A 19,042-nucleotide genomic window follows, 5' to 3' on the forward strand; every position below is an offset into this window, starting at 1 on the left:
CAATTTCTCTTCATCCAGGATTATATATCAAAATAAAAAGTAACAAAACGATCTGTCTGAAAAAGTAATCCACTCCAATTTACAAAAATAGAGTTCAGGTTTTCAAAATTCAATTCAGGCAGTAAACTAACAGTGTCTACATTTTCCTGTAAAGGAGGCATCTGCAAATGACTTGCAAAAATGTCTCTCACTGTCTGCAAGTGTTGGCAAGGAACAAACTCCTTCAGGAGATGCATGAATTTTAAATATTTCAACCCAAAGAAAAAGAATCTCTGAGCATTTTCAGTTCTGATATGTGATCTTGCAGTACCTTACCTATGCATAAAACTGGCAAGAAATGCAACTTTTTGTGAAAATACCAAAGCACTTGAGTTTTATTCACTGACTGCTATCCTACGCTTAGCAGTGTTCTAACACCAAAGTTCCCGTGCTTTCTGAAGACCTCACCTACAGGTTGGCTCCATCTGCCTATGGAGGTTACTTACGGTATCTCCTGCTTACACCATATACCTCGTCTATCAGTAGGCTTCCTGCTGAAGGTTACTTTGGACCGTAATGATGTAATACTGCTGTGTGCAGCATATGTGATCATGAGAACCTACTACCTTCAGAGTCTGCACGTGGCACTAAAGAAGCAAAAATGCACACCTCACTCCAACTACACTCTCCTGTTAACGTCACGACAGACCCTGGCAGCCATCTGTTGGAGGGATGCGGTGCCTATATATAGCCAGACAACACCACAAGAGAAAGAAAAACTCATTATCTGCACCTAATTCAGCATTTGCGCTACTGGCAGTTCTGCAAGCACTTTTTTTACTGGCCAAACAAGTGTTCACTCCACAAATATCCTATCTAAAAATGATACAAACTTCAATGTAAAATTATCTGGAACAAGAAAGTAACTTGGGTGTTAAAAGGAGCACTAACAAGTGGGTAAGTGGCTTCCAGCTACACAGATTTTATGGGCCATTTGTAAGCACAGTTGATTTCAGACCGATTTAATGTGCCAGTCTTCCAAAACAGCAAAGAGATGAAAAATACAAATCCCAGCAAACTGTATTCAACACAGTCCTAGAAGTTGGCCAAGTACTAAGCAGACCAAGGACATCTTACAGATGAACAGAAGCCTGGGAGACCACTTATGGCACTGGTGACGGTTTCCCCTCCAGCGACTCGGGACAAGAGTAACAGGAGGTAACACACACTGCCATGAAGAACTGACAATAACATTCCAAATAGGAAACCGACTGGGTTCTGCCATTGCCACTGGTTGTTAATTACCAACTCCCTTCAAACACAGGAGTAATGGGGACGGTGCGAGTCAGGTCAGAGGTGACAAAGCCATGTGATTGAACGTGATTTTTATTTCAGTTCTTAAATTAGTTGGAGGGGGGGTATTGTGCGAACAAACCTGGATATGCCTAGAACAGCAGGGGGAGCTGCTAGTCTGTGTTCCTCTGTCTATTTAATTGCATTGGATATGTGGACAAAAACACTGAAGTACGCTTGCACATCACCATAGAAAGATGCCTGCATGTCTAACAAGCCTCAGAAAAAATCGAGTTCATAACAAAGCATTAAACAAGGAGCAAGAGATAATTGTCACCTTCTATCACAAGATAATAAAAATAGTTACACCATAAACATAAAAATCTTTTAAAAGACCCCTGACAGCATTCCCTCCTGGAACTATCACCATAGCAATGTGCATTCAAATAGTGGGGGAAAGTACTGCTGAATTCTGCATTTGATATTTTCAACTAACTAAAAATACAAACTGGAAAGAAAATACATGCGGGTGATATAGAATAAAGCACATGAACATAAAAAAAGCCTTCAACAGAATTAAAGGTGGCAAATTCCGCTTGCAAATCTTTAATACTCCAGGCAAGAAATCCTTTAACCAGGTAGCACACATTGAAAGAGTGCCTGCAGATAACTAAAGCCATCCGATAGCTGCTGTATTCCTATTTATAATGTTTTGCACAGGTTGGTGTCAAGGTGCAGTGGCACTGTTGTGTGAAATCTCAGGAAAAGATGCAGGTTGGAGAGAAGGCCAGTAGAAAGCTGTACTGGCAGAGCCATACAGCAGGGCAGAAAGCAGGGTATCTTGTATGTTAAGATCTAGGCACAAAGCACAACGCTAGGAAGGGGGGCTTGCAAAGTAGCAAACTGCATCTTCTCTAGTTGGTGCTATTAAAAAGGGCTGATTTCCATGACATTCAGATCCATCGTTGAGATGAAATAAAGGTGAACAGAGTGGATTGTTTTGAAATTCCTCTCCCAGATGCAGACATCAGGAGCACACACAAAAGCAGGTGCCGGGTGTATTGATCCTACTGAATACGCATGGAGTGGGTACTTGAGCATGTACCAAGCATCTGCGTCTGGGAGATGGAAAGCGCTTTGTAAAAGGCTGTTTTATGCTAAACAAATGCATCAGGTTATGTTTTTATTTTGAATATTTTAAAGCGTCTTGCACACTGGGGCAGATTTGAAAAGAAATTATACAGGCAGACAACTTGCCATTAACTGTACAAGTTACTATCTCTATAGCTGAAAATTGGCTGTGGGCTCAGTTAGGAGCACTACAAGCTACTGAAAACCATCCTCAATAAAACCTGCTCTGACTGCTGCACCTTAGAGAACTGGAGATCCTGCATCTGAAGACTCTTCAGGCCCCATATGCTGGCCCAGCTGCAGCAGGAAAAGGGACGGACACATTTCTTCCCAACAGCTCCTCAACATACCCAGCAGGGAAGTGACATATTTAACACTTGCAAATGCTGCAAATTCATATCAAGACCATCCAAAGAGGCTGAGATGGACAACGCTAGCTGACTTTGATAATTAAAGGATCATAATGATCATAATTCAGAAGAGAAAATGAAACAGGCATCTGTTAGAAAATTTGGCTATGCTTTGTAGTAATCCCTGAGATAAAAGTTCCCTTTATCACAGACAATAACCAAATTCTGTACCAGAAATCAACCTCTGTATTGTATTTGTGGAATCTTTTCCCCCCTTTTTTAAGGAGGGAAAAAATTAATCCCTACAGGAGATGACAAGATGCCTTTTAAAGTATGTATCTCATTTCTGACTACAATTACCTTTCAATACCCTGGCACAGCTGCACATTCCTATTTGCTTTTTGTTTTTCATTAAGGGCTCCTCTATTATTTCTACCCATCCTATAGCATTTATGCCTGGCAGTGATGCACATTCCCTTGCCTACAATTCTTCCCACAGATAGTAGAGAATAAATTGCAATTAGATTTTCGTAATTGTAGATAATTAACTCAAAATGAGCTGTTAATTATAAAAAACCCTATGTTTTTCAGTTCTTGATTATATTATTTATTTTACTTCTAAACTCCAGTATCTCACTTCAGCAAGTTTAGTACTTCAAAGGACCTTCACCATTTCCTTTAAAACACCAGGATAATTTTAAGCTAAGATCAGCTTATTTGAAGACTGAAATCAAGTTACATGCTGTGAGGTTTGCTAGAGGGGCTCTTACGTATGAACTGGAAGTCAGAGAAGGCTGTTTTTCTATTAGAGTTCTGATAGGATTTGCTGTAACAGGAACCATTTGGCAGGTCAATTAAAAAACAACAACTAAAATAATAATAATAATAATAATAATAATAATAATAATAATAATAATAAACCCTCCAAAAGACACTGTTAAAAGATGCACTCCTACCAGTTCTTCCTCCTTCTAAGCTCAAGCCACACACTTGCAAACTCTCCCTCGATACTGAAGAAAACACTTACATATTCAAATGCATAAAAGAGACAAATGGACTTGTCTTCCGTAGCCTCTTTCAGCCTTACATTAGAGTAAATTATTTAGGGAGCATTCATCTGGTAACCTTTGCAAAACTGAAGATGGCATACAGGAAGAAAAACTTCCAAGTGTTTTGCTGCCAAACTTCAGAACCAGCTGGCATGGCAACTTAAGACTGCATGAACACATACTCACTTTGAAAAATGACAGTAAATTAAACAAGGGGAATGAAGAGAGGGAGGGGAACCTTCTGAAATCTGGAACTCTTGTTTTGTTAATGGCACAAGTTTTCCTCCTCTCCCCTGCTTAGGCTGTGTAGATTTCTGCAGGTTTTTGGTAAACTGTTGCCAAGAAGCCCTACAGATGTTCTAGGTTACATTTTTCCTCCAAGGCACTTAATGATGCTGAATTTTAAACATACCAGTGATCACATTTCGATCACTTCAGTCAGTGTGAAAACAAAAAAGCATCGAATGTAATGAGGATATGCCAGTAACTCACAGCAGCCAAACACCTGGCTAAGCAGTGAAGTATTCCAAGGAAACTAACAACTCCTGTTGTTATGGAGGAAGAGTCTTATCCCTTTTCAGTGAAGAGGGATCTCAAACATAGAATCAGTATCACAATGATTAAAAAAAAAAGGAAAAAAAAAGTATTGGATGCTTAGTTTATAAATAAATTAACAGTTCTTCCAGTATTCTCCTAATGGACACAAAAGGTTATTATTTTGAAGTCCCTAAAGAAGGGGCCATTCAAAGGACAGCTGTTCATCTTGTCCACCTGAAGATACTTTGTTCAAACGAACATCTATAGTTAAAGCACAGAACAAAGAGATGTTACTTCTTGAGAAAGGGAGAAAAACCCTATCAAATTCAGTTTTTATTTGTTGCTTTTCTAATGAGCCTGAATATTCTTCCAGTGTTAACACGAAATGGATGGGACAGAAAGAAAACACAATTGTGTATCGATTAAAGTTTTAAATAGCATGCAAAATTGAGATAAAGAGCTGGAAACTGGCTTAACTCTAATTCCAGTTATTGCAGTGTCAGTTTGCTCTGATCACACTGAAGCAGAGGTGCAACTAAGCACTGTTTGAGAAACAAGGAACTGTCACCAAGTATAAAGGATCATTTCTCTCAGTAAGTTAAAGGGCAATGTATTTTTTACATCAGGTCCAAATCCAAACTCAAGAGATGTTCTGATCATAATTGAAAAAAAAAAAACAAAACCAACAAAAAAAAACAGGCAGTACCTAAAACAAAGAACAAAAGCTAAGATTTTGTGAATTTTGAATTGGGCTAGGTTAGCGTCCTTAAGAGGCGACACGCAAAACCTCCACAGACCTCTACAGAGAGTCAATCACTAAACCTTGAGTAGTAAGAGGTCAGCATAACTACTGAGTTGACTTACAATTCAACAGCCAATGAATTTTACCTTTCCTGCAGAAAAAAGCTCCTAATCTGAAACAAACACATGAACAAATACACTTGGCAGCCAACAGCACCACTGTCAAGAAGATATACTGACACTGTGAAGTACTTAGAAGTGAAAAGAGAAATTACCTTAGCCCCATGCTCTTGCTGTTCATCATCACAGCAAGTTCTCCCGGTGCTTCATCAATGAGCACATCTTCTGAAACAGGTATGTGGCCTCTAAATCTGAAAAAGCAGAATTAGCTGTTTTTGCAGCTGGTCAAATCATCACACCAGCAACTCGCCACAACAAGGTGACTTTTGTGCCTACAAATAGAGCGCTTCATCACATTAAATGCAGCTTTCATGACTGTTTGCACACTTTCCAAATACATTTTTGTACTGAAAGGCTGACTTATGTCCAGTGCCTTTGCTTCTAAGGGTTACCATTGGGAAAAAGATTAGCAAAATTTCATTTACTGATTTCCAAGGACCAGCTCCCTTAAGAAAATGGCCACAGTACCCACTAACAAACATCCCTGTTGGGTTTAGCTTATAGCTGAGCCTTTTTCTTATTGCCCCATCTTTTTTTTTCTCTCCAATGAAGATAGAAAAGTCAACAGTAGAGGTACATTTTATTTGAATAACATACCTGTTTACCCATATGTTTACCCATAATTGTCTACTCTGGTGTGGCTGGCATCACAAGTCACTGAACTGCCCCTTTCCCAGCAAACGCACCATTTTTGACAGCTGAGCAACTATTTCATGTAGAAACTGCAAACTCAAAGCACTATGCTTACTTGAGGCTAAATAGGGAAATGTGGGAAATTCAAATGCAGTTATGATGCAGTGTGGCCAAAAAAAAAGATCAGTTTGTACTTCTGCTAAAAAAGCGGAAGACTTAATAGCTAATAATTACAAATGGCTAGACCTTTACTTGTCATTAATGACAATACTTTCAGCAGCTCAGAATGGACCTTAACCAGCACTCCACCCATGCAGAAGGACAGACAAAAATAAACACTATCTGGAAATGGATTTTTGTTATAATATTTTTTTAAAGTGTTATGATATTAAGGAATGAACTAGGTTAGAGCCTCCTGACAATGAAGCAAAGGGTATTTGAGCTTGGTTAAACAAATTTTTATTGTTTGTAGTAGATAAAATTACCCTGTTATTGAGTTATACACCTAGAACTGAAACAGAACTGTGATGCCCAAGAGATTTACCTGTAAATACCAACTATTTAATTCTAACGACACTGAATATTTTCAAGAGCAAGTGTGCTATATTCTAGATGCTTTACTTAGACTGAATATGGCAAATGTGCTTTTACCTGCACCTCTGAAAAGAGATCACAAAAATATTGAATCCTCAGATTGGTCATCTATGATTTTGTTTCACAGAATTCTTTTAGGTAACTAAAGTTCTGTAAATCCTGATGCTTTTTCAGGGAAAACAAAAACAAACAAACAAACTAAAAACCACCCAGAAGCTAAAATAGGCATAATGGCATTAACAAGCACATTATCATAGATATCTATCATAAGTTCATCTTTTTCTGGGCTCAAATGCTGAAAAATATCCATCAGAAACAAAACCACCAAAAACCTCAATCTGTATGTCCTTCATATTCCACTTGTTTTTCATTAAAGAGATGCATGCACAGAATTAAGGTATTTGATGATTAAAAATCCATCTGTTCCTACTTAATTCTCACCTGAAGTCATAATCCTTTGTTTGTAACCTCAGTCATTTTCAACACACAAGACTGTGATTGCCTTTAAGACAGGTATTTTTAAAGCCATATAAACACCTTATTTTCAATGCAAGCCACAAACCAAGACAACAACAACAAAAACCCCCAAAACAAACACCTAATTTTCCGTATTCTCTGTCACAGTTTGCAAAGTAACCAGGTGGCTGTGATTAAGAAGAAAAAGTGATAAATTCCTCCATGGTGGTTATAATATATGAATGTACAAAGTGGGTCATGTAATGCACACTCTCGTGGGATGCTGTCAGCAGTTGCCGTATTAAAACAGTATCAAAATAAGCATCCCCGTGAGACCCTCCCATAGCTTCTTCCAAAAGACTGCTAGAGTTTTCCCCATTTCTTTCCCTTCCTAATGCTGAAATGCTAGTACTCAACTGAGTTACACTGGCTAATTCAACTTGTTTTAACATGCTCCCTTTAACTCATCCTCTCCACTCTAGTAATGTGATAACCAATAAACTAGTTTCTCCCCCTTTCCCAGAGACCCCATTTACATTGTTACTAAGACATTACCTCACCTCTGCAACTAACTCACGGGCCTTTAAAGCCACATCCCGTATTTCTATTTTACAGTTTCAGTCATGTATTGTGCCTCAGCCTTCACATTCTGCCTTCCACAAACACCACTAGGAAAAAAAAGTCCTTGCTACACAGAGCTTCACTGTTTCCATACCTATATATTCCACATACATATCAAATTATCTCCTTTCCTGTAAAATACACTTTGTCCAGTCCCTACCTAGGAAGATGCAATGCTTCAAAACTGACCTCTTCAAGGAAAGAAGGGGGAATGCCATATACATCTATGCTCACACTGCTGTCTTGGCAAATGTCTGTATTCCTTCAATACCTGCAGTAAGATCAACCTCTCATTTTCTTCTGCTGCTTCTCTTTCCCTACCTAGTCTTTTAGCACTGCTTTTCTTGTGCCTTTCTTTCTACCCCCTACTGTTTTCCTCTGCTGCTTTCCACAGCTGTCATGCTGTTTCCCAACACTATATACTAACATACTAGTAAGTCTACTCTCCTCTAAATCCAGAGAAAATTTGTGCTATAGGTCTTAATTATTTTATTAGTTCAATTCTCCCACTTTAATTAACTATGGCCCGTGTTTCATTAGGAATTTTAGAAATTTGTTGTAAATTAGGAATCTCGAAATCACCTGTTATAATCCATACAGGACTGGTGTAGTTGCTGTTGTTTTAGGAGCAGTTTTGCTTCTTGCTCAGCCAGTAAATGTTGGAGTCGTTCCTTTTCAATTTCCAGCTCCATTTTCTGCAGAAGCAACTTCTGCCTTCTTTCTTCATACAACCTTTTAGCGTTCTCTGTTTCTTTTTGCCTTGAGTCCACACTGTCATTCAGCCCAGAAACTTGGGAGAGCCTAGAGTCATCACAGGTTTTGTGAACTGGTGCAGAGTGTTTTCTAAGTACCTGGCTGACCTGGTGGCTCTCCTGCATGCTCCCTGAGCATCCTCCTTGCTTGCAGGCACAAGCATGACTGACTTGTTGAGGGCACGTGCTGTGAAATTCATTTGATTTCTGGTCAATATCCTGAGGTGGTTTTACATGGCGAGGGCTTCTCTGTTTGGCTGGGGAAATCATGTTGTTCCACTTCCTATGCAAGCCATTTTCTACCGGATATTCCTTCAGAGATTCCTGATGGTTGTAGTGAATTTCAGCCCCACAATCATAATTATTTCTGCAAGGCTGAGGCAATGCAACACGGGCTGGGCTTCCAACCTTTGATGCTTTACCGTTCTTATGCAAAGTTTGAGATCCCCCAATACCCAAGTAGGAACCATCCAGCTCCAACGACGGCTGCTGGCATAAGCTCTTCTTACTGGATACCTGCAATATGAAAAACAATTTTCTGTGAATTACCAAAATTTACCTTTGCTCATTAATTTCACTTTGTACATGTGTTCTCTCAGAAATAACTTGCTGCATTATGCAGATGGACATACAGCCAAACCCAAGAAAATGTTTATCAGAAGACAGATATGAATCTGCTATCAAATCTACATTTCATTCCATCTACGCAATTGTAATAAATGTAAAACTACTGCCTGCAGGATCTTCAGCATAAAATGAGTCACTTCAGAGTATCAAGTAGTTGTGAGCATCTAGGGTTACATAAAATCAACTTGAAGAGTGGCAAAAAACATTAAATGTTAAGGTTTGAAAATGTTTAATTTTGAATACTGAGCCAAAAAATCCATTCAGCCACTATAAATACTCTTTGATTGGCCATTACACAGCAGGAGATTTGATGTAAAACATTTCACCTTGCACTGAATAGGATATTACTTACCGCTGGAAATTTGATGAGAGTTTCTGAAATATCTTTACAGAAACACAGATAAAAACCAACTACTTTCTGTAAAAAATGGTTGTACATCAAAAGCTGTCATTTAAATACAAAACATGTTTAAGTTCAGCTATAAACGTAAGTGATTTTTCAATTAAGCTGGGCAAGTGATTATACTCTGATAAAACTCTGAAGAAAGGAAGCAACTGTAATTCACATGTGTCAACCCAGTGCAAGCAAATTCTAGTGGTTTTGTTATACTCATGGATATTGTGTAAGAGACATCAAAATCCTACTTACATCCCGGAGTATCTTTGCACTATGGTTCATGTAGGCAGTTAAACATTTGAGTTTTCATGCACATCAGAACAGCAGTGAATCAGGTACTTGCATTTATTTTACTAGACCTGTGCATTAATTTCAATAACGTGCCGAATTTAAACACCTGCAACCTTTGGGACCTTCCACAAAGATCTAATTCTTTTAATTACAGAAGACAGGTTTGTTAAAGATAACAAAACTGCTGCAGTGAAAGTATAGCAGGGAAATTTGGTATCCACTGATGGAAAGAAAGGTCTTATTTGCACTTACAATAGACAGGTATTACCACATAGAGTGGAAGACAGTCAGCAAGCCTCAAAATATGAGAACTCAGGAATGCAAGCAAGCGTCCAGTGTTGATTAGAAGAGAGATATAATCTACATCTATGCAGTGTTTATATGTATAATTTAAATTATTTTTATAAACAAACAAAATACCAAATATACTCTGCTGCCCTTCAAAACAACCAATTACAAGTTTCTTGTAGACTTCACAGAATGTAAATTAACATGGATTAGCACCTGAATACTGATATTTTATTATTTCCAGGTTTGTGGCTACAAATACATCCTCTCTGCCATGTGATTGAAAGCCAAGGATGTCACAGTTTGCTTAAAGAGCCCAGTGAGTTGAAGGCATTTGCATTAATGTCAGTGCTAAATGTCTGAGCAAAGTCTGGTGCTTGGACTGGGTGAAAAGTGCAGGACATTAAAATATTTTAAAGTCAGAGGGGCTGGCAGGGCAACTGAGCAGAAAAAGACGGAGTTTGGTTATTTATTATTTCTAGCATGCTATCCTTGTCTGCAGTATTTTGTAGACAAATAAAGGCCACAAAGCCCTTTTTATCTAAATTAGACAATGCATAAAGGGATGACCAGAAACAGGAATATTACAAAAAAGGGAAAGTAAGATAATTTCATGGTTATGTGTTGTCTCTCATTTCATACCTCACCTGCTTCTGTTAATGAAGCATTTAGGGCACCAACAAAGGCTTTCAAAACAGCCAGTTTCCCAGCCTCCAGGACAGCAGAAAGTGGCAGACCTGGAGGTATTCTTATAGGATCCTACCGGAGCTGGCAGCTTAGGGTGGTCTACAGAAAGCATACACCTATCCTTCTGCAGTCCATAAAAAGAAGTAAAAAGGAGCAAAAAAAGAGAAGACTCGAAAGATGAAATAACTGAGAAATTCTGTATTTTAGCCATTTGGTTTATTGACTGAAGAGACAAGAGAATGTTAAGAAAGCTAAGCACACAAATGAAGATGGTACAAAATAATCATCAGTAGCAGGTTTAAGAATAAAGGTCCACATCACAAATTAACTTCATGGCTGAGACTCTATTAAGAGTCCCTGAAGGCCCTAAAAGAGAGGTACCAGTTAGCATTTGTTGACCTTGGCCACCATTAAATCTGCCCTGATGGTCTCAGAAATGGCATTGACATTTAAAGACTTCATAACAAGGCAGAGAAACTTTAATGTTATTTCACAGTTACAATCTGTTTGCAGGGGGGAAAAATTCTCATTAATGTCTTTGAATGCAAGTGGGGCTTTTTTATTCTTTCGAAGGAGGTCATGTTAGGCGGAAGACTAAGTTCCAGCATGCCTCTGACAGCTACTCAGTACTTTCCAGGGTCTAATCCTACAGGAAAAAAAACTATTAGGAGTCAGAAGCCAGACAACAAATTTTTCAGCAATTCATGTTTTAGTGCCAATGCTTTAACTAAAAGCTACAGTTGGATGGTAGAGGTGGCAGAGAAAAGGGACTTCTACACAGATGAGGGATCAGATGAGCCGGGAGCATGCCATGACAGACCTGTAAGATGTTAAGATGCAGGCCAGGTGAAGGGGAAACAAAAAGACCAAAAAAAAAAAAAGGAAACAATAAAAATCCAAACACCCACCTATTACCGTGAGTCTAAAGACACACTAGCATAAGGAATCGGGTAATTCTGCAAGATGAGTTTAAGAAAGATAATGCCTATGGGACACATGGAAACCATGACGGACCATGATGGAACAGCTGTGCTCTCCCCTCCATGGAGCTCTTCCAGGCTCTCTGTACCATATTTAAAGATCCAACTTCTTTTAACTGAGGCTTAAACAAACAAACAAACTCAGAGTGTTCCTTGCAACATATGGAGTTAATAAGACTTGATCAGATGTGAAAGCCTTGCATAGAAACAAGGAGATATTAAAAAATAGTTCAAATAATCTTCAGGGGGGTTTAAAGAGAAAGACACGTGGGGAGCTCTAAGAAATCTTTACTGCAATCCCAGTAATTTTTGCTCAGGGATTCAGAACAGAGCTTAAACAAACATCCAGTCCTTAAAACTTCCTACAAACAGACAAACAGTGCGCCAGTTTTATGCACACAGCATCGTAATCTGTGCAAATTCTTCTTAAATGCAACTTGTGTGCTCTGCAGTGTTAATTCACAGCACTAGCAGAGGAGATGCATTTACAGACTGACTCCAGCACACAGGGCTTTGTACTGCAAGAGGTGAACTAGTAACTGATCAGATCTTACAATCTTAACACAGGCAAGGTCCTGACAAACTTCACTGGTAGCTCTGCATGTACAAAACATGTTTAAGAAACATCCCAAAATCATTGCCTTGAAAAGTCTTGCACTCTTGAGGACAAAAGCTAGTGTTCTAGTAAAATACTAGTAAAATAAAAACAACAGAAGTCCTACAGATGTTAACAATGTTAGTGTTCAATACACAGCACCTGGTTTTGCAGTTTGTAGCTAAAATATATTTGAATTAAAAAAAAAAAAAAAAGAGACAATGAACTAAAACAGTCCTCAGTTGTATCTTTATAACATTTCTCTAACATGGGTTTTCAGCTCTAGGATTTCTTTAGTGGGGTAGAAACAGAGGGAGGAATATGCAGTTTCAGAACTAGTCTATTGTGCTGGTCTGAGCGTGGACCCTGGACAAAGCCAGGAATGAATAGAAACAAAAACCAAGGGAGAAATCCAGAGAATTAAAGATATTTAAAGATGATGCAAAAACTTCAAAATGGACAAATGAGAGGCTACCATATACAGGGGCACCCTTAAGAGCACCAAGGGCATGTATCTCTACACTCTTCACCAGCTTCATTGCTTTTCTTTGGACAGGCTCCAGCAAAATTTATTAGGAAAAATGTCTTCACCAAAACGGTTGTCAAGCATTGGAACAGGCTGCACAGGGAACTGGTGGAGTCACCATCCCCGGAGGTATCTGAAAGATGCGTAGATGGCAGTTACTGACACGGTTTAGTGGTAGACTTGGCAGTGTTGGGTTAACAGTTGGTCTCAATGATCTTAAAGGTCTTTTCAAGCCTAAATAATTCTATGATTCTATTAGTGATCTAGCTGACTCACTCACTAGGGTATACATCTTAAACCTGGAACTCAGTCTCCACTATGCATTGCTGATGTATGGGTCTCGCATGAATAAAGCTTGGCTTTCAGTTTGCAGGTCTATCGACAGTAGAAGCACTTGCTCGTCAGTCGAATGAGAAGTATATATTATAAATAAGCTCAGGTAGAATATAAGGGCAACAGAAATGCCATTTTAAGGACAATTATTTCAAATGATAGGACTATTTGAAGTGCATTACGAGTGATTAAGGAGCTATTCTTTCCAAGAGTCTGTAAGAATTTATCAAGGCGAATATAAAAGGTAAAGATTTTGAAGTAAATTAGTAAGACCCACTGGAGTCTATCAATTATATTTTTTTTAAATCACATAATCCTTTATTAAAATCTCTACCATAAGTAACCTAATATCATTACAAAGTGCCCACAAAGCAGTTCAGCAACTGTCTCTGTCAGTATCTAAGATAAATACAGTAGATAACTTGGAAGGTAAACTGACCATTTTTCAAGCAAGAAATAAAGCACCATTTTCTGTAGAAATTATGTATGGCTATGATTGCCATATTCACTGAATAAAACAAGCGGCCTCAGTTCAAAGAATCAGTACATGAATGACAGTCACAAGCCTGTATTTTTCCTGTAAAAAATCAACTGAACTCAATATACTGAACAGGTGTAGCGAATAATAAAAAAAGAAATAATAGAATAGGTTCACATCACAAAAAAAGTGAATCTGTAGCTGTGAACTGACAGCAGAGGAACACCTCCTATGTTTGTGTTGCCTTCAGTTTTTTTCCTTCTCTTTGTTAAGAGGGTCTGAGCTGGAATGCCAGGTGCATAAAAAACCTGCAGTCAAAGTGGCATGTGAGCATTTGCTGGCACTCAGCTTTAAGTGTATATTTTGCATTAATAAACATGCCACCCTTCTTCTGCAGCTACACAAATACTGTAGCTAATCTCTAACAAATGCTTCCATTTCAGATCAGCAACCTGTTTTTATGCTGGCTGATAAGGCAGTCATTAATAATACAGTGCTCCAAGAAAACTAAAGCGAGGAGCCTCTACGCTGAGCCCTGAAGTCACTGTGAGCAGAATGCCCATTAAGCCCAAACAGTACCTACATATGGCAATGCAATACCTGACCACTAAAATTAAGCAAATATGTTTGCTTTCCGAAACAAAACTATCGTTCCTGTTTGCACTACAGAAAAATGCCAATATATGAATGTTGACAGCACCAGGTCTAACTATTAACATTCAATGTGCTGCCAACATTATAAAAACGAAAAATCACAATTTTCTGACTTCAATTTTTTATTTCTGCCCTTTATTTTACTGAAGAATCAGTAGTTCAAGACCTAGATAAATATTTCAGAAACTATACTATATGTGAGCAGAGCAGGTCACTACCATTTCCCAGTGCATTTGGAGTTCATGTGAAATAAGGGCAGAAGAGTGATGAGCTGCATTTTTAACATGGGCATACACAGAATAGTTGTCTAGCTGATAGAGAATGCGTAATGCAACATCTGCACGGTATGCCTTGCCAAAGCCCATCCCAAATAAATGTAGTGCATTCTCCCTAGTGCAATTAACTCTCGTTCTCTGGCAGGTTTTGCTAGAAGATCATCAAGGTAGATTACCTTCCAGCATATGAACTAAATACTTACAGGTGTTATATCATCAGTTATTACTTACAAACTTCTGCATTTAACAAGACATCCAGGCAAATGAATGATCTAATTTATGAATTATTTATAAGAGTTTCACAGCATGCTCCTGGCGTCATCCATGGCCTTTTCCAGGTCATATGACACCAATTAGAGCTGAATTTTAAATTATTCAATAACCTGAACTCTCTTGTCATTTAACATATAGATATCAATGCAGTAAACAAGTTAAGTCTAATGGGCCCTGGAGGTTTGCGTTCCTCCACCCGTCAGCAGCAGAGGCTGTATGCTACCACTGGAATGGAAAATAATAGAATGCAGCAGTCAAAAACATTTGCAAGGTTTTAATAAGTTATTTTGGCTCCCTGAGGGATTTTAGTATAACTTACAAGCACTGAATCTAAAACGTATTAAAGTCCTTAGCTATGTGCTTTTAAAACAAAATTAGGACATAGCAAAAGAGCAAGTCTGACACTAACCCTAATTTAGGCCCTTAACTTGAAATGTAGTGGAAATTATGGACTAAGCAAGATTTACTATGCACAGCTCATTACCTTCAGGCTTTCCTACAGTACAGCCAAAAATAGCCCCTCTTCCAACACATACACACCTGTGTGTAAAGATAAGGCTACACACAGGGAAATGGAAATGTTAATTTAACAGCTATCAGTTGACAGGTATACCTTGCATTTATTAGCACTTGGGTGGAGAAGGGACCTCCACCATCCTCCCATCCTAACAGCACTGGGGAGACCCATCAGGATTTGGGTATCGGCTTCAAGATGTGCTACTTCAGTTTGGAGGTTTCAGGACCTCTGTGGCACATTATAAGAGAGGGAATGTAACAGCCTCTGAAGCATAGATGCAATAAAAGGTTATCTTAGAACCACTGTTTTCCATGATGACTATGAGAACAAGAAGATATCAACAACAAAGATACCTGAGATGGTGAGCACAGTTAGGTATCTGATACCACCTCAGTGTAAAGTCGGCAAGAAACACGCATCAAGCATGCCCCATCCTGGCTCTGAATCAGTTGCCCTCTGACATCTCATGAACCTGAAAGCATGGCTGCATCACTGAAGGGAGGTGTACAGACCTCTCCATTTAGTGCTGATCTAACCTTAGAAGTCCAGGACATATAGCAGAAAACTTTTGAGACTCAGTGCAGCTCAGTACAAGCCTAAACTGTGCCTCAACAGGCTTATTTTTATAGTATCTGTGCCTCAACCTTCTGAATGTTGCCACAATAAACCCCAGACCCACTCCTGCAGAGGGGTCACTTGCAGACCCCTATGGAGGACCCAGCAACCCCACTCATCTGCAGACACATTTCCTTTTCACTTTCACTGCTTTACAAGGATTAAAAAGTTTCCTGAGCTCTATCCAATAACAAGAGGAAAAGATGGAAAGGAGATGTTCAGTTTATCCTTTTAAACGCTAGCAAGAAGTTCTCTATCTACTGCTGTCAAGATGAAAGCCAAAAAAACCAATGACATTGAGAAAACATCATGCCAAATAAGTAAAAGCATACCTTTCCAAAATGTCTAGCCAGATTAGGAAGGATGAGGATTTAGATAAAGGAATATAACATTGGATTTTCTGCATTTTATCATAGGAGGGGACTGCAAGACAGATTTTTGTTAACTTTTAAAGAAAAATAGCAGAAAAGGGAAAAAAAAAAAAAGACAACTGCCTAATCTCACAGCACACATTTTAAGAACATACGAAAATAGCTATGAGGGATTTTATTTTGGTTACCAGCCAGATTTAGTTTCATTCCTATGCTGGGCAGCATTTGATTATTTCACATTAAGGGTAGTAACATGTTGGATGATAAGAGGAAAGTTCATATTGGTTTTCATTAAAGAGTAATAGCCACCACGTATTGGGTCCTTCAAGGTAACTTTTTCAAAGTTATTTTAAGAAGCAAACAGTTTTCTACTTGGAATCACAAGTTTACCATATCAGGGGCTACACATGTTCCTGGCTACTGCCAGTCTTTTTCGAATCCAATCAACATTTGCTCCAAAGCCATGCTTTCATAGCTCCAGATGCAAGACAAAAGGGCAAACACACTGCAGCCCTTCTAAATAGCCCTGATTACTGTGATCAAACAGAAGCCAGATACATATATGGGTAAGAATACGTAGTTTGATACGTGAAGATTACCAGAGGAGTAGACACTGAATCAGCATTTGCCAACATGTACCTCACCATGACAGCCAATATTCACCTGTCCACCATATTTACTGCAGGGGTAACTGTGGGGACCACTGGCCAGCTATGAATTTTAAGTAATAGCCACTATTCTCTCAGGAAAATTACCAGAAAGTTTTACTTCCTTCAGAAGGTAAGCATCTCTTGCTGAGTCCCTGGGGTATGAACACAGGCTTTGAAATACCTTCACTGCACAAACAATAGAAATGGAAGACATCTAAGAATTATAAGCATGTTCAGAAGAAGTGACAGTGTTCTGGGGAAAAAACAACCAGAAACTTATTTATAAATAATACAGAAATCACACAAAAGTCTTTTGACTTTAAGAGTGCGGAAAGGTGTACCCAAGCAAGCGCACTCTGTCAGGAGTGTCCTTGCACTAGGAGGCAGCTGGCATTTAGATTCTGCTAATGATCCCATCTCTGGGAAATAATTCATAAAAAGTAAACAGTAATTTTCATGTGCCTGCCCTTTTGATCTTACATTTGTAGGGAGTATCCTGAGGCTAGCTGTGGGCGCCCCAGTGGCTGTGGCTGACTGACCTCTAATCTGCCCCTCAAGTAACAATCATGCCAAGGAATGACAACAACAGTTGCAGACATTTCAATGCAATCCCATTAAAGACAGGCTGATTCTCTTCATCTTGTCAAAGAAGTTTCACATAAGAAATAAAAGCTTTTCACGAGGACTCTTTTATTTTGTAATGAAGCTGCTCTTCAGAACAAAGACTGGAACAAGACCAACTCGCCAACATCTGGCTTGTAATGGACAAATGCCTGTGCAAGACAGAATAATAGACAGCCCCACGATTATGTGCTAAACAGCCTCAGCAGCAGAAAATTAAGAAAATCCTCTAAAAGAATCAAGTCAGAACCATGGTACTTGATCTCTTCACATTTCGAAAAACCAGTATATATGCCATTTATTAGCAGTTGTATAAAGGCTTAGACACCAACTGCTCATGGTCTCATCAGCTTTGAGGTCACAACTTCCATGCTTTTACCCCACAATAACTCACAGTAAACACAAGAATAGTATACCTGGGCTAACTTACGTCTGTCACTAGAAATGAAGCTAAAATAGCCAGTCCACAGCACCTAACACGTCGGAACTTGCTGTAATGCCAAAACTCGATGTCATGACAAAACTTGATGTCATGCCAAAACTTGATGTCATGCCAAGGTGACTAAACTACCAGGAACAACTTCTTTAAATAAGTGAGGAAATAACAAATTAACCTGTTTAGACTACATAAAAATGGGAACACAAACTATTTCTGTTTTACAGTAATACAGAAGGAAGCACATATACTCCTTATACATTAAAGGGTACAATGCAACATAGAGAGGGATGAACTGGTAGATAAGTAACACCGAAGTTGCTACCAAGGAGCTTGAAATGCTGAGTCTTCTCTGAACAATGGCACAACTTCATGATGGGCAGATGTTACATATATATTATGGTTCCGGTTCCTGCTTCAGTCTTTTCATCCACTGTTAGTTCACATACCCTTAATGAGTCGAATAAAATTTGCATTAGCAAGCACTCCATTTCTTATCAGAAGTCAGCATCTTAGTTTACAGTGACATAGGAAGTCCATGGAAGTGCAAATGGCACTCCACAAATGGAAAAGACATGACCATTTTTTGACTAAGAACACATGTAGCTGGAAGTTTCGTGGAAAACACAGTAAGCCCTGGAGAAGTTTCACTTAAACAGATTCACAGCAAGGTATCTCAAACTGTTACCTAATGTGACAGTCTCCGCATTGGACAGGTATCCCCTGAGACCTGTGAGCAACATAGGCAAACTATCTCACTTGAGTCTGGAAGGCTCAGAGTCTGAACATAAAAATTCAGGTCATTTTGGCATACAGGCTGGGATTTCAGTGAGAAATGAAATGTTTTCTATTTGGCAGGCTTGCAGTACCTTAAACAGGTACATAAATTAACTAATGAAAGATTGCAGGAAAAGTTGAATCGAGGAGTAGGAGCAAGCACGAAGCAAATACCAATCTCTCATTCACCGGGGGTAAGCCAGCTGTTACCCTTTGAAGCTCACCATGAAGTTGCTGACTTCAGAATACTCTCGCCACACTTGAAATGCCACTGAGGATCTCCCAGCAGGCTTTCTATCTATGTCTGAGATTCCTTCAGAGCTGAGGTCATTCTG

At 38.9% G+C, this 19,042-nt stretch overlaps 1 protein-coding gene across 1 annotated transcript in view; it reads right to left on the reverse strand.

The window, feature by feature from the left end:
• Nucleotides 1-5,336: 5,336 nt before the first annotated feature.
• Nucleotides 5,337-19,042, reverse strand: part of LOC133221430 (protein hinderin-like) — a 52,832-nt gene continuing 39,126 nt past the window's right edge. The window contains exons 3-4 of the mRNA XM_061370305.1: nt 8,147-8,832; nt 5,337-5,451 (exon numbers count right to left, since the gene is read on the reverse strand). Of these exons, the coding sequence (XP_061226289.1) occupies nt 5,352-5,451; nt 8,147-8,832 (786 nt within the window). The 3' untranslated portion in view covers nt 5,337-5,351. The remainder of the gene's footprint in view (nt 5,452-8,146; nt 8,833-19,042) is intronic.

The sequence above is a fragment of the Neopsephotus bourkii genome, unplaced genomic scaffold, assembly GCF_033783945.1.
Source record: "Neopsephotus bourkii isolate Nb327-2 ecotype Australia unplaced genomic scaffold, CSIRO-AGI_Nbou_v1 NB_1537, whole genome shotgun sequence".
Classification (NCBI taxonomy): domain Eukaryota; kingdom Metazoa; phylum Chordata; class Aves; order Psittaciformes; family Psittacidae; genus Neopsephotus; species Neopsephotus bourkii.